At 36.2% G+C, this 17,189-nt stretch overlaps 1 protein-coding gene across 8 annotated transcripts in view; it reads left to right on the top strand.

The window, feature by feature from the left end:
• ZCWPW2 (zinc finger CW-type and PWWP domain containing 2) overlaps positions 1-17,189 on the top strand; it is a 163,247-nt gene that overhangs the window by 41,264 nt on the left and 104,794 nt on the right. For all 8 annotated transcript variants that reach the window (XM_057491403.1, XM_057491400.1, XM_036886145.2 and 5 more), the window contains exon 2: positions 3,029-3,381. In XM_057491403.1, the coding sequence (XP_057347386.1) occupies positions 3,095-3,381 (287 nt within the window). In that variant the 5' untranslated portion in view covers positions 3,029-3,094. The remainder of the gene's footprint in view (positions 1-3,028; positions 3,382-17,189) is intronic.

Here is a 17,189-nt window from a genome sequence, read left to right as displayed (position 1 = left end):
ATACAAAGATATGCCATCAAGTACATGAAAAGTTACTCATCATCAGTAATCATCAGGGAAGTGCAAATCAAACCACAGTCATCAGTCACTTCACACCTTTTAGAATTGGCTATTATCAAAAAGTCAAAAGACTTTCTAGTAAAGGTGTGGAGAAATTGGCAACTTGTACACATGTGGTGGGAATACTAAATGATGCAGTTACTATGGAAAACAGTATGGAGGTTCCTTAAAAAAATGAAAATAGAACTACCATAGGATCTAGCAATCCCACTTCTGGAAACTTATCCAAGAGAATTGAATCAGGATTTCAAAGACAAATTAGAATTCCCATGATTGAAGTAGTACTATTCACAATAGCGACAATATGGGAACAACCTAAATTTCTGTGATGAATGAATGGATAAAGAAAACATACAAGGGACTATTCCACTTCAAACAAGAAGGAAATTTTCCAATATGCAACAATATGGATCAACCAGGATGACATTGTGCTAAGTGAAATAAGCCAGTTAAGAAAGACAAATACACAATTCCAATTATATGGGGTATTTAAAATAGTCAAGTTCATAGAATGAAAGAGTGAAATGGTGGTTTCTTTATTATTAAAATTAATAAAGTAAAAAAAAAAAGACTGAAAATCAATTAACTAAGCAACAACTCAACAAAACAGATCAACAGAGACTGTCCAAAGAAAGTAGAAGGAAGGAGGGAATAAAGTACAGGATTCCAAATAGAATTCCAATAAAGTTCCAAAAATAAATGAGGAAACTGAAACTCTGGTTACTTAAAAATCACTGACAAGATAAATGAAGAAAAAAGAGAGGGTAAAAAACACACTGCAGAGTGAAAGAACTATAATGAGAGATAGTAGATACACTAGAAGTCTTAAATGTCTGACAGAATTGGAAATTCCTCCCTTAGGCAAACTTTCCAAAGGAGGAGGACATTCTATACTTGAATTTATGAGGCTGTTTTAATCTTAATATCAAAACCAGACAAAGACAAATGAAGAATTAAAAGTATTAGACCAATTTTACATATATGAAATATTCTTAATTATTATTAAAACTGAGTACAGCAATGTCTGCTAAAGAGAAAGATCTCATGACATATGGCCATGTAGGGTTTACTCAGAATGCAACTATATTATTAATAAATCCATTAGTACAACATAACATTTAACATACTTGAAAAGGAAAACCTTATGTTTGCCTCAATATATACAGAAAAGTATTTGATAAGATTCAACACTACTTTGTGATTAACAAAACAAAAATCCTCTTAATCAACTGGTAATTGAAGGAAAACAATTTTTATAACCTTTTGGTGCTTTCTACAAGAAACATACATACATATTTACCTTTGTAGTCAATAGTAAAAAGCATTCTCTTTGAAATAAAAAATGATGTCTACTATTATGGCTTCTATGTAACATTGTATGTATCCTAGGCAAAATAGTAAAAGAAGATAAGGATTGGACGTAAAGAAACAAAGCTGTTAAACACACACACAAGGAACACTACATGTGATGTGAAATGCAAAATATCTTGCCCAAGGGCAAATGGTGATTAGCAGAGCCAGGAGTTCACACCTAATTTGACTCCAAAGTGTGGACTCAGTAACTTCTGCTCTCTTGCCTACTGACCCAGAGAGTAGAGAAAAAGACATCAGTTCAGTTGTAATCTAAACTACAGTCTTGCTCCTCATAAAATTCTGCACCAGTTAAAGGCTTAAACAGATTTTTTTTTAATGTGTATCCTAGCAAAGTTTTGTATTTCTGCTAGATTTAATTTTCCCTGTTTAAGGTGTTTCCACTCTTTCCATATGATTTACAGTGCCACAGGGAATATTATTCGTCTTTGTATGAATAGGTTAATTTCTTGTAAGTTTATTTTCTTTGGATATGTTTCCATGAGTGGGATTAATAAGTCAAAAGTTGTGAATAGTATGGCTATTGATATTTATTAGCTAATTTCTTTCTAAAGCAATTTGTAGTGGCCCTGGAAAGATACACGATAAACAAATGAGTCTCTAAATATATGATTGACCCATGAGTTAAGGGCTTCTTTAAACAGTGTTTACACTTGGATAATAGTGTTTTACTAACTCATGAATGTGGTATATTGAAGTCTTCTTTAAAATAGATTTTTGTATTGCAAAATAATTTGCTATAATTAGTTTTACTTATATTTTACTTATTATTTTTTAGTATATACATTGCTATTATTGACACTAGAATTTGGAGGCTTAATCATATGATTCTAACTTTTTACATGATTGAAATTTTCATAATAAAACTGAAAAAATGCTCTATTAGTAAAATATTCCTTTAATTTTTAAAAACAAATTTCAGATTTTCATGTGGTGAAATATTTTGTTGCATTTAATTTTTCTCTGAATAAGAAAAAGAAAGGGATCATCAAATCATGCCACACAACCCCGCCTCCCCCCCCCACACACATGAGAAGCACAGGCTAGTAAGTAAGATCACAGAATTTAGAACCAACCTGCCTGCATTTAAACATGACTCCACCATATACTGGTTCGGTAACCTGAAACAAATTGCTTTACTTTCCTTAGCTTCAATTTTCTCTGTAAAAATGGTTGCACTGATGTTGTTGGGAAGACTATATAAATTGTGTGCCTAAGGCATTTAGAATAATTCCTTGCTCATAGTCAGTATTCAATAAGACTTAGCTATTATGGCAGAAGTATTGGATTATCTGCCAGATGTGTGTTAGATCAATAGCTTTTATAGTTACCTTCTACTATTCTTTTTCTCCATTATACTTTTCTTACATTTAATTTTGGAGTATTTTATACCTATGTTGATTGATGCTTCTATTTTGTTCCTTTGTTTCTGGGTAGGCAGAAATATAACACATCCAAAATGTATAGTCTTTATAGGATATAAAGAGGAGGTGGGCAAAGAAGGTATCAAACAGCTAGTTCTCTGATTTTGGTTTCAATGTTGTCTCCTTATACTCTTGAATCTTTATTTTTTGTTGTCCTCTTCTTTACTTTACAGAGTAAATGCATTTATGGAAAAAGAAGAATTGATGGCAACATAATAGTAGGATACTGTAGCACTGCAATGGATTCCTCAGTGGAAAACAACACGTTTGTAAACAAAGTGTGGATTCAGTGTGAGAATGAAAGTTGTTTGAAATGGAGATTGTTATCAAATGACGATGCAGCCAGACTTGATCACAACAAACCATGGTACTGTTTCATGAACACTGATTCAAGATACAATGAGTGCTCTATTTCTGAAGAAGATTTTCCTGAAGAGTCTCAGCTTCATCAAAGTGGATTTAAGATAGTCTATTCACAGCTCCCTCTTGGAAGCCTGGTTTTGGTAAAATTACAGAATTGGCCAAGGTAAGGTTTTTGTTTCTTTGTAATAAACTATTGAGTTCTAGTCTTGCTAATATATGAATTTTCAAAACTTTTGAGTCATCTTTTTCCTGTTGTTTGTCTAATTTCTTGTTTGTTTTTTATCTCATCATAATTCTTTCCCTGACTTTTTTGGGCTTAATTGTTCTATTTCCTTAGATTGGAAACTTTAGTAACTGATTCCAGTCTTTTTTTCCTTCTGATATAGGCAATTAAAGCTATAAATTTCTCTCTAAGTATTGCTCTCACTACATCCCACAAATTTTGATATGTTGTGTTTCATTACCATTCAGTTTGAAATATTCACTAATCTTCTTTGTGATTTGTTCTTTGAAATGAGTTATTGGGAGTTTTTTAAATCAAAGCATGCTTGAAGAACTATGTTTTTGAATTATCAAATTTTGAAATTTGTTAGTCTCTTATTATTGATTTCTAATTTAAATCCATTCTAGTTAGTTTCATTGAATCTTATTTTATGGCTCAGCACAACCTATCTTAAAAAGAATGTGTATTTTGTAATTGTTGCTGAGATGCTTAAAATATTTGTTTTCTTTTTCTTTAGATTTCTGTTTATTTACTATTGTATAGTTCAGTGTTTCCCAATCTGGGTTGATTTTCCCAAGTATGCAATGTACACTTCCAGTATATAGTTTCAAGTCTTTTAAAATTCAATTAAGCTTTTTAAAATTATAAGCAGTTTATTCTCTTGTATTGCTTTGGGTTTCTTATTTTATTGCTCCTATATTACTTATGGTGGGTCTTCTTTGGTTACCTTCGGTAGTACTTTTTTTTTTTAATTTTTATTAAGGTATTATTGATATACACTCTTATGAAGGTTTCACATGAAAAAACAATGTGGTTACTACATTTACGCATATTATCAAGTCCCCACCCATACCCCAGTGCAGTCACTGTCCATCAGTGTAGTAAGATGCCACAGATTCACTATTTGGCTTCTCTGTGCTACACTGTTTTCCCTGTCACTCGTAACACCATGTGTACTAAATATAATACTCCTCAATCCCTTTCTCCCTCCCTCCCTTCCCGCCCTCCTACACCCCTCCCCTTTGGTAACCACTAGTTCCTTCTTGGAGTCTATGAGTTTGCTGCTGTTTTGTTCCTGCAGTTTTGCTTCGTTTTATATTCCACAAATGAGGGAAATCACTTGACACTTGTCTTTCTCCACCTGGTTTATTTCACTGAGCAAAATGTCCTCCAGGTCAATCCACGTTGTGGCAAATGGTAGGATTTCTTTCTTATGGCTGAATAGTATTCCATTGTGTATATGTACCACATCTTCTATCCGTTCATCTACTGATGGACACTTAGGTTGCTTCCATATCTTGGCTATTGTAAATAGTGCTGCGATAAACATGGGGATGCATATGTCTTTTTGAATCTAAGAACTTGTATGCTTTGGGTAAATTCCAAGGAGTGGGATTCCTGGGTCAAATGGTATTTCTATTTTTAGTTTTTTGAGGAACCTCCATACTGCTTTCCACAAAGGTTGAACTACTTACATTCCCACCAGCAGTGTAGGAGGGTACCCCTTTCTCCACATCCTCACCAGCATTTGTTGTTCTTAGTCTTTTCAATGCTGGGCATCCTTACTGGTGTGAGGTGATATCTCATTGTGGTTTTAATTTACACTTGCCTGATGATTAGTGATGTGGAGCATCTTTTCATGTGTCTGTTGGCCATCTGAATTTCTTCTTTGGAGAATTGTCTCCTCACATCCTCCACCCATTTTTTAATCAAGTTATTTGCTTTTTGGGTGTTGAGGCATGTTGAGTTCTTTATATATTTTGAATGTTAACCCCTTGTCAGATAAATAGTTTATAAATATATTCTCCCATACTGTAGGATGCCTTTTTGTTCTACTGATGGTGTCCTTTGCCATACAGAAACTTTTTAATTTGATGTAGTCCCATGTGTAGATTTTTGCTTTTGTTTCTCTTGATCATGCAGATGCGTTCACGAAGAAGTTGCTCATGTTTATATTCAGGAGATTTTTCCCTATGTTGTCTTCTAAGAGTTTTATGGTTTCATGACTTACATTCAGGTCTTTGATCCATTTTGAGTTTACTTTTGTTTATGGGGTTAAACAATAATCCACTTTCATACTCTTGTATGTAGCTGTCCAGTTTTGCCAACAACAGTTGTTGAAGAGGTTGTCATTTCCCTATTGTATGTCCATGGCTCCTTTATCATATATTAATTGACCATATATGGTTGGGTTTATATCTGGGCTCTCTGGTCTGTTCCATTGGTCTGTGGGTCTGTTCTTATGCCAGTACCAAATTGTCTTGATTACTATGGCTTTGTAGTAGAGCTTAAAGTTGGGGAGCATAATCCCCCTTACTTTATTCTTCCTTCTCAGGATTGCTTTGGCTATTCGGGGTCTTTTGTGGTTCCATATGAATTTTAGAATGATTTGCTCTAGTTCATTGAGGAATGCTGTTGGTATGCATTGAGTCTGTAGATTGCTTTAGGCAGGATGACCATTTTGACAATATTAATTCTTCCTATCCATGAACACGGGATGTGTTTCCATTTATTGGTGTCTTTTTAAATTTCTCTCATGAGTGTCTTATAGTTTTCAGAGTATAGGTCTTTCACTTCCTTGGTTAGGTTTATTCCTAGGTATTTTATTCTTTTTGATGCAATTGTGAATGGAATTGTTTTCCTGATTTCTCTTTCTGCTAGTTCATCATTAGTGTATAGGAATGCAACAGATTTCTGCGTATTAATTTAGTATTCCACAACGTTGCTAAATTCAGATATTAGATCTAGTAGTTTTGGAATGGATTCTTTAGGGTTTTTATGTATAATATCTGTCATCTGCAAACAGGGACAGTTTAACTTCTTCCTTGCTAATCTGCATGCCTTTTATTTCTTTGTGTTGTCTGATTGCTGTGGCTAAGGCCTCCATATCCTTGTCTTGTTCCCAATTTTAAATGAAAGGCTTTCAGCTTCTTGTTGTTAAATATAATGTTGGCTTTGGGTTTGTTATATATGGCCTTTATTATGTTGAGGTACTTGCCCTCTATATCCATTTTGTTTAGTTTTTATCATGAACAGATGTTGAATTTTGTCAAATGCTTTTTCAGCATCTATGGAGATAATCATGTGCTTTTTGTTCTTCTTTTCATTGATGTGGTGGATGACGTTGATGGATTTTAGAATGTTGTACCATCCTTGCATCCCTGGAATGAATCCTACTTGATCATGATGGATGATCTTTTTGATGTATTTTTTGTTGAGTATTTTTGCATTTATGTTCATCAGGGTTATTTGTCTGTAATTTTCTTTTCTTGTGGTGTTTTTGCCTGGTTTTGGTATTAGAGTGATGCTGGCCTCATAGAATGAGTTTGGGTATATTCCCTCTTCTTTTACTTTTTGGAAAAATTTAAGGCAGATGGGTATTAGGTCTTCACTATATGTTTGATCAAATTCAGCAGTGAAGCCATCTGGTCCAGGCTTTTCTTCTTAGGCAGGTTTTTGATTACCAGTTCAATTTCATTGCTGGTAATTTGTTCAGATTTTATGTTTCTTCCTCAGTCCATGTTGGAAGGTTGTATTTTTCAAAAGTTGTCCATTTCTTCTAGGTTATCCAGTTTGTTAGCATATAATTTTTCATAGTATTCTCTAATAATTCTTTGTATTTCTGTGGTGTCTGTAGTGATTTTTCCTTTCTCATTTCTGATTCTGTTTATGTGTATAGCCTCTTTTTTTCTTGGTAAGTCTAGCTAGGGGTTTATCTATTTTGTTTATTTTCTTGAAGAACCAGCTTCTGCTTTCATTGATTCTTTGTATTCTTTTATTCTTCTTGATTTTATTTATTTCTGCTCTAATCTTTATTATGTCCCTATTTCTACTGACTTTGCACCTCATTTGTTCTTCTTTTTCTAGTTTCATTAATTGTGAGTTTAGAATATTCATATCGGATCGTTCCTCTTTCCTGAGGTAGGCCTGTATGGCAATATACTTTCCTCTTAGCACAGCCTTCACTGCGTCCCATGGATTTTGCAGTGTTGAATTGTTGTTGTCATTTGTTTCCATATATTGCTTGATCTCTGTTTTTATTTGGTCATTGATCCATTGGTTATTTAGGAGTATGTTGTGAGCCTCCATGTGTTTGTGGGATTTTTAATTTTCTTTGCATAATTTATTTCTAGTTTCATACCTTTGTGGTCTGAGAAACTGGTTGGTACAATTTCAGTCTTTTTGAATTTACTGAGGCTCTTTTTGTGGCCTCATATATGATCTATTCTTGAAAATGTTCCATGTACACTTGAGAAGAATGTGTATTCTGCTGCTTTTGGTTGTAAAGTTCTGTAAATGTCTGTTAGGTCCATCTGTTCTAATGTGCTGTTCATTGCCTCTGTCTCCTTACTTATTTTCTGTCTCATTGATCTGTCCTTCAGAATGAGTGGAGTGTTGAAGTCTCCTAGAATGAATGCATTGCATTCTATTTCCCCTTTTAATTCTGTTAGTATTTGTTTCACATATGTTGGTGCTCCTCTGTTGGGTGCATAGATATAATGGTTATATCTTCTTGTTGGATTGACCCCTTTATCATTATGTAATGTCCTTCTTTTTCTCTTGTGACTTTCTTTGTTTAGAAGTCTATTTTGTCTGACACAATTACTCCTGCTTTTTTCTCCCTGTTACTTGTACCAAATACCTTTTTCCATCCTTTCACTTCTTGTCTGTGTGTGTCTTGGGGTTTAAAGTGAGTCTCTTCTACGCAGCGTATAGATGGGTCTTGTTTTTTTATCCATTCAGTGACTCTATGTCTTTTGATTGGTGCATTCAGTCCATTTACATTTAGGGTGACTATCGATAGGTTATGTACTTATTGTTATTGCAGGCTTTAGATTCATGGTTACCAAAGGTTCAAGGTTAACTTCCTTACTATCTAAGAGTCTAACTTAACTCACTTAATATGGTATTACAAACACAATCTAAAGGTTCTTTTTTACTGGTCCTTTTTCTTCCTCCTCCATTCTTTATATATTTGGTATCATATTATGTACTCTTTGTGTACCCCTTGATTGATTTTGGGGATAGTTAATTTTAGTTTTGCATTTGCTTACTAATTAGCTGTTCTACTTTCTTTACAGTGGTTTTATTACCTCTGGTGACAGCTATTAAACCTTAGAAACACTTCCATCTATAGCAGTCCCTCCAAAATATACTGTAGAGACTGTTTGTGGGAGGTAAATTCTCTCAGCTTTTGTTTATCTGGAAAGTGTTTAATCCCTCCTTCAAATTTAAATGATAATCTTGCTGTTCAAAGTATTCTTGGTTCAAGGCTCTTCTGCTTCATTGCATTAAATACATCATGCCACTCCCTTCTGGCCTGTAAGGTTTCTGCTGTGCAGTCTGATGATAGCCTGATGGGCTTTCCTTTGTATGTGATCTTATTTTTCTCTCTCGCTGCTTTTAATAGTCTGTCCTTATCCTTGATCTTTTCCATTTTAATTACTTTATGTCTTGGTATTGTCTTCCTTGGGTCCCTTATGTTGGGAGATCTGTGCACCTCCATGGCCTGAGAGACTTTCTCCTTTCCCAGATTGGGAAGTTTTAAGAAATTCCCTCCTCATAGACACTTCTATACTTTTTCCTCTCTCTTCTTCTTCTGGAACCCCTATAATGTGAATATTGTTGCATTTGGATTGGTCACACAGTTCTCTCAATATTCTTTCATTCTTAGAGATCCTTTTTTTTCTCTGTGCCTCAGCTTCTTTGTATTCCTCTTCTCTAATTTCTATTTCATTTATCATCTCCTCCACCTTATCTAATCTCCTTTTATAACTTTCCGTTGTATGTTTCATTTCTGATACTGTGGCATAATGATTGAATCTCCAATCGGAATTCATTCTTGATTTCTTGACTATTTTATTGTACCTCCATGTGCATGTTAATGATTTTTATTTTAAAATCTCTTTCAGTGAGATTCATGGGGTCAATTTCATTTGAATCTTTTTCTGGTGTATTCATAATTTTGCTTTGAACAGGGTTCCTTTGATGTTTCATATTTGTACGTGGCAGCCTCTAGTGCTCAGAAGCTCTACTCTCTAGAGCTGCCCAGCCCCTGGAGTGATGTCGGGGGTCGCAGGGGTGCGGTGTTGGTGCCTGGGGTGAGGAAAGAGCTATTTCCTGCTTTCTGGCTGCTGTGCCTGTGTACACTGCCAGAACCAGTGGGCTAAGCACACAGGTGTAAGTCTTTATGCTTTGCATTTGTAGCTGCTGTAGGCGGGGCTTCCCTCTGGCTGGCCTAATGCCAGGGAAGGGTTTGCCGGTTTGCGAGCCTGGTTGGGCTGGCCAAGAGGAAGACGCAGGAGTTTGCCTATCACAGAGGGATGCCTTGTAGCTGCGTAGCCAGCCAGGGGGCTGGAGCACCTGACAATCATGAAAGTTCCCAACCTGCTGGGTAGAGTGCACCCAGACAATTTTATCTACTTGTCCTTTCTCCTGAACAGTAAGCTCTGTGCAATACTTGCCTCTTTATCATCCCTCTCGTTGTTAGGAAGTCTCTCAGACTGCCCACCTTTCTCTGGTCTCAGAGCAGACAGATGTAGATCCCTGCTTTCCACAAGTGACTGTAATCTCAGTCTCTCCAGGTATTCTGCCTGTCTTACCTTTCCAACCCCCCTAATCACCAGAGCACCATGCAATGTAGGTTCATGCTCCCAGAGCAGATCTCCAGAGCTAGGTGTTCAGCAGTCCCAGGCCTCCACTCCCTCCCTGCTCTGTTTCTCTTCCTCTCGCCTGTGACCTCAGATGGGGGAAGGGCTTGGGTGCCACTGGACCATGGCTTTGGTGTGTTACCCTGTTCCATGAGGTGTATTCCTTTCTCCTGGTATATGCAGTCTGGCGCAGCCCACTTTCCTGTTGGTCTTTCAGGATTAGCTGTATTAATTATATTTTCATATTATATATGGTTTTAGGAGGAAGCCTCTGTCTCACCTCTCATGCTGCCAGCTGCTGTCTTTTCTGGTGTTACGTTTTCTTCAACTGTTTTCATCTTTTCATTTTCCTTTCATGTTCTACCCTGTATTTTTCTGATTATTACCAATTTACCTTATTTTCTCTTGGATTCCTTCCAACTTAGTGCTTACTAAATAATTTAAAAATTCCTTCATGAGTTTTGCCACCTCATTTTTCAAACTTTCCTTTTCTTCAATCTCCTATTTTTTTAATTTTTTAAATTCTAATTTATACTGTATTTTTTTTTCATGACCTACATTACTAAATTTTCTTAGCATAATTTGAAATCTGTATCTTGCATGGGGCTTCAGCTCCTGGGAAAGTTCACTATGGATTTGGTGACACTGAGAAATGACAATGGAATGTTCTTAGGGTTAAAAGGGTTTATACCCACCTTTATTCTTCCAGCAATAGGCGAAACACTAGAATCGCGTCTGCATCCAGCAGTCTACAGGTCCATAACCCACCTCTGTCTCTGGCTCCACCCAGAGCACTGGGCAGCCCTCTTTATATAGTATTATATACTCTTTCAATAATAGCTCATTGCCTACTGGTGTGGAAGCATTAGCCTAGCAGTGGGCCAATTACATCATCAAGTAGTTTAGGGTCAGGTGAGGATCCTGGCCATAGGAACTTCCATTTCCCTTACACTCAGGTACAATTTTGATGTCTTTAATAGCCTGCCTCTCTGACATGCTCATTTTATAGGAATGTTATTCATTTTTACCATAGTAACTTTATATTCAATTGTTCTATAATCCTTTCTTGTGCACTTCTATATGAAATTAATTATTTGAGGAGAGAAAAGAATAGATTTTTTTTCAGTCTATTTTCTCTCTGTTCAAATTGGATCACTTCTATTGTTCTGTCTTTAAGTTCACTGATTCATCTGTCATATTCATTCTGCTTTTGAGACTATCCACTGAGCTTTTTATTTTGGTTACTATATATTCAGTTCTGAAATGTCCATCTGATTCTCTTTATATCTTCTATTTATTTGCTAGGCTTTCAATTTTTTCATTTTACATCTTATTTAAATCTGTTTTAGCAGGCCACTTCTGTAACTTCCCTGGTGGAATATCAGCATACCTCTTTGTTACTGCTTTGTGGGAATGGAAGTCCAGGTTCTCCACTCAGTATCTGCTGAGTCCCTTGGGAGGGAGAGGTGCCTCATTATTGCTGGGCAGGAATGAGAGTTCAGGCTCCTCACTCACCACCTTGTCTGGGATGGGTAAAGGTACCTTGGTATTGCTCCCTGGGTGACTTCCTCTAATAGCATGCAGGAGGGCGTTGTTAATGTTGGAAGGTGATACAAATCCCAGCTTCCCAGTAGGCCTCTCTATCACCACCTGAGCAGGAAGGGAGAGAGTGCTTCAATGCTGCTGGGTGGGTTGAAGTTCAGGCTGCCCGCTTTGCCTTTGTTGGTCAGGGTAGAGATGGGGGTTGTGGGGAAGTTGGGGTTCCTATGGCCAGGATCCTCATTGAACTTAAACCACTTGATGGTGTAACTGGCTTGTTGCTGGGCTACTGCTTCCACACCCATAGGCAATAAGCTATTATTGCACTATATAGAGAGCTTGGCCCAGTGCTCTGGGCGGAGGCAGAGATGCTAGTGCTCAACCTACTGCCAGGAGAACAAGCTGGGTAATAAACCCTTTCACCCCCAAAAAATATTCTACTGTCATTTTTTTGGTCACACTGAATCCATAGCAAACTTGCTGGGGGCTGAAACCCATTGGCAAGACAGGGGTGTTAGATTTTTCCATAGTATTTGACTGGAATAAAACAGTTACTGTTTTATAAAGTTTTCTGTTCTGTTATCCTGGCCCTTTGACTAGAAAGAGCAAGCTTTATATGGTCTTCTTGTTTGTTTCCACTCATTGGTATTTCTAGGATGTTGGCTTCTTAGTACCCAGTGCTATGAGGCAAAAATAAAGCTCAGCGAACTCAATGCTATGTCATTTTCCAGCTCTCAAGGCCATATATGGTTTATCTTCTTTTTATTTTGTAGAATCTTCTTATGCTTATTCAATATATAATACTCAGGATTTTTAGGTGTACTTAGGGGGAGGAGTATAGAGAACGGAGTCTGCTTTAGCTCTTCCAGTACTGGAATTTGCAGAATAAATTTATTTTAGCTTTCTTGTCTAAATCACATACCCAGTATCTTTGCTAATGGGTTTCAACCCTGTGCAAGTTCACTATGGATTCAATGAGACCAAGGAACAACGATGGAACTTTGGTTGAAAAGGTGTATTCCCTGGCTTGTTCTCCTGGCGATAGGTTGAGCACTAGAATTACATCTGCATCCAACAGTCTGCAGGTCTGCAATCCTCCTTCATCTCTGCCTATGATCAGAGTGCTGGGCAGAGCTCTTTATATGGTGACTCAGTCAGTAATAGCTTATTGCCTATGGGTATGGAAACAGTAGCCTAGTAGCAGGCCAGTTACATCATCAAAGTAGTTTAGGTTCTGTGAGGATCCTGGCCATAGGAACCTTCACTTTATTCACACCCAGATTTTAAAATAAGTTAATTTTATTTACATGTTTTAATTAATAGACTATTTTTTAGGGTAATTCTAAAAAATTACTAAAAAATCTAAAAATTGGTTTACTAAAAAATTGTAAAAAATCACAGCAGAATTGAGCAGAAGGTACAGAGTTTCCACATATCTCCTCTCCTGGCCCACAGAACCTCACTTACCATCAGCAACCCACACCAGCGTAGAACATTTGTTACCATTTATAAACCAGCATTCAGCCATCATTGTCAGCTGAAGTCCATAGTTTACATTAGAATTCACTTTTTGTGTTGTACGTTCTGTGGGTTTTGACAAATGCATAATGGCATGTATCCAACATTATATCATAATATCATATATCATACAGAATTATTTCACTGACATGAAATTCCCCTGATGAATTGACCTATTCATCACTCCCTCCCAGTCTCCCCTGGCAACCACTGATCCTTTTTGCTGTCTCCATACTTTTGCCTTTTTCAGAATGCTTTTACCTTTTTCAGAATTGTTGACATCATACAGTATGTAGCCCTTTCAGATTGGCTACTTTCACGTAGTAATATGCATTTAAGTCTCCTCATGTATGTTCATGGACATACAGTTTTGAAAAGTCATTTCTTTTTATCACTGAGTAATATCCCCTTGTCTGTAAGTATCACAGTTGCATATCCATTCACATACTGAATGATATATTATTGCTTCCAAGTTTTGGCAGTTATGAATACAGCTGTTAAAAACATCCATATATCATGTTTTTTGTGAACATAGCTTTTCAGCAACTTTGGGTAAATATCAAGGAGCATGATTGCTGGATCATATCTTAAGAGTACATTTAGTTTTATAAGAAACTGCCATCTTCCAAAGTGTCTGTATCATTTTGCATTCCCAGCAGCAATGAATAAGAGTTCCTTCCTGTTGCTTCACATCCTCACCAACATTTGATGTTGTCAGTGTTCTGGATTTTGGCTATTCTTATAGTTTAGGGGTGTTTCACGGTTGTTTTAATTTGCATTTCCCTGATGGCATATGATGTGGAGTATCTTTTCATATGCTTATTTGCCATCTGTACATCTTCTTTGGTGAGGAGTCTATTAGATCTTCTGCCCATTTTTTAATCAAGTTGTTTATTTTCTTGCTGTACAGCTTAAGAGTTCTTTGTATATTTTGGTTATCAGTCCTTTATCAGATGTGTCTTTTGAAAATATTTTCTCCCAGTCTCTAGATTGTTTTCTTATCATCTTGATAGTGTCTTTTGTAGAGCAGACATTTTTTATTTTAATGAAGTCCAACTTACCAACATTTTCTTTCATGGATGATGCCTTTGATCCCCACTTTTATTTGTGTCTTCTCTTGCCTTTATTCTTATTGATTCTGTCCCCTTCAATTTGGATTATATTCCCAGCAGTTTCTCCCTGTGAGCTTTTGTCCTAGAAAGGAACTTTGTTGGTTAGTTTTAAATGTTCACAGGGCCCAGGCTGCTCAAACACCTTCAGATTTTGTTGCAGTCCCCCCCCACATTTGGCTGCTGTGCTTATTTTAACCTGTTGCACTTTCCAATGAGAACTTCTTACAGTTTTATTTCTCAAATGCATCAAATCTCTGATTGCCTTCCCTCTTCCTCCCTGCTTCCTCCCACACCAATGTTAATAATTTGTGAGTCTTGTAACTGTCAGTAGTTTGTACCTACTTGCTCTCATTTTGGTATTCATGTGGATAGCTTATTACTCAGTGTTGTTACAAATGTTGTGTGACAGATTTTGGCTTTACTGTTACAGTTGTTCTGCTTGTACTAATGAGGAAATTTCAGGACATTGTAAAACTATAACAACCATTGTTACTATTTTTCCAGAATACCTTGCTATTTTATATTGCTTTCTCCTATTTAACATTCTCAAAGCTGAGATACTGTGGCTCATATTACCTTGTTTTCACTCATATTCAACTAATCTCCATGAAGAATATAGAATGTGTGCTTTCATAGAGTCTAATGGGCTTCATCCAATGCACGCTTGCGCGCGCGCGCGCGCGCGCACACACACACACACACACACACACACAAAACACACAAACAAGAGGTGTTCAAGTCATGTTCTTACCCTATGACTGTTAGGAGTGAATTGTTTTCCCCCAAAAGTCATATATGAAAGCCCTAACCTCAGAATATGTTGGTATTTGGAGTTAAAGAGGTGATTAAATTAATATAGGCCACTAGGGTAGGCCTTAGTACAATCTGATTAGAGTTCTAATAAGAAGAGGAAATTTGGACAAAGAGGCATTAGGGATGTATATGCACGTACAAGAAAGACCACGTAAAGACACAGCAAGAAGACAGCCATCTGTAAGCCAAAGAGAGGCCTCAGGAAACATCAGCCCTATTGACCGTTTGGTTTTGGACTTACAGTCTCCAAAAATATATGAAGATAAATTTCTGTTCTTTAAGCCACCCAGTCAGTGGTATTTCCTATGGCAGCCCTAGCAAACTAACACACTAAATACCTTTGCAAATGTAGAACTCTGAGATATGTACCTTTTGTTACTGAGGGCTTTTCTAGGTATCAAATGTGAAATGTTGAAATATATGCATTATTAATTAACTCCTATGTAATAATTAGGATGGGCATGAAGAGGAACTAGATAGTTATATAAGAACAAATATTTTTAAAGACCTTAATATGAACACTCATTTTGTGAGGTTAATTAAGGTATTTTTTGCCTGTCATTTTCATATCTAAAGTTAACAGAGAGTTTATATTTTTCTAATGGAAATTCTGAAGGTTAAATAACTTGAAGAAATGAATTTGCTTCTTGTCACTATATCTGAAATACTGTGTAAGAAATTTGATTAGGAATTTCTTTTGCAGTTTTATGTTTGCAAAACTGAGGGTTAAGATTTGAAATACAAATGAAACATGTTTTACTCCAGTCCCTAAACTATCTCTGATCTATGATTAGGACAATCAGAATGCCTGGAAAATACAGCTGAATCTACCCTCTTGCTTATTGGAAAGAGTAGAATGCATTTGGCTAAGTAATTACGTATATTCCTCTTTATGAACTTAGTACAAGTGAGCACAGACTTAAAATACAGACTAAGAAACACAAATACAGTTATATTTACAATTGCAATTATACTTACTCAGTACCACAAGTACATAGAAAGATGACAACAGAACAAATTGCAATAGTAGAATACAAAGCTAGAATTAACCTACTTAAAACCAGTCAAACATCAGTTCTTAAGTAAGCAGTCTTGTAGATGTTGAAGTTTCATGTGGAAAGATGCTTTGCAGTGTAGCATTATCTGGGTCTGTTCTCGTTAGCCCATGGCCTTAAACCAGCTTTGTAGGCTCAGAAACTCAACCTTATCAACATCTCAGTTATTCTTTCCCATAGGAGATGACCTTCTCTAATAAAGATAAAAAGCTTAAGAAAGCCTGATACAAAAGCTAGAAATGCCTACTTAATCTTTATATAATAAAAACAATAACTGTCAAGAGAATAGCACTTTCTTTGTCTATAGGCAAGCTCCATGGAAAATCAAATTATAATAGTTACATTTACCTCCGTACTGTGAGATAGTAGACATTTATATGCTTACAAAAATACATAGGTGGCCTCTTCCCTTTGGGTTATACCTATGTGGCTTGTGGATGAGGATATCTGCATATACTAGGGAGAGAAAAACTATCTCTAATATTTAAGTAGCCATGACTTTTAAAAGTTGATCAAAAGAGCATTGTGTTCAGCTACAAAGAGCACTTAAGTTAAAGGTAATAAATAATGGTGCACATCTCAGTATTGGAAGATACATTGTCAAGTGGAAACTAGGCTCTGTTTAGGGTAACTGCCTTGGGCATGTTTACACATTTTACAAAGCTTTACATAAATATGAAAATTAATTTATAGAAAATAATTTGCATTCTAATGTACTGTAGTCCAAACAGTTTAGTAACACAATATGCCTTTAAGTTAACAAACCAACCCAGTGACACTGTTTAGCTATGTATGACTTTATAAATGCAGATTTCTACTAGATGCTTTCAGTATTATAAAATATTATTTGACTATTATTTGCATTCTTTTGCCTATGAATCAATATACTTACATGTGTGTGTAGATAAGAAATTTCCTCTTCCCGTCAGCCCCTGCAGTTCAGTACAGCCCAAAGATTTCTTGGCAAATATAACATTCAGTTAGTGATCATTCTAAATCATACATTTTGTTTCCCACCAATCAGGAATGAGGCCCAAGTAAAATTTGCTCTCCTCTTAAAT

The sequence above is a fragment of the Manis pentadactyla genome, chromosome 14 (genome assembly GCF_030020395.1).
Source record: "Manis pentadactyla isolate mManPen7 chromosome 14, mManPen7.hap1, whole genome shotgun sequence".
Classification (NCBI taxonomy): domain Eukaryota; kingdom Metazoa; phylum Chordata; class Mammalia; order Pholidota; family Manidae; genus Manis; species Manis pentadactyla.
The sequence above is the reverse complement of the archived record's forward strand: the minus strand, read 5'-3'. Positions and strand labels throughout refer to the sequence as shown.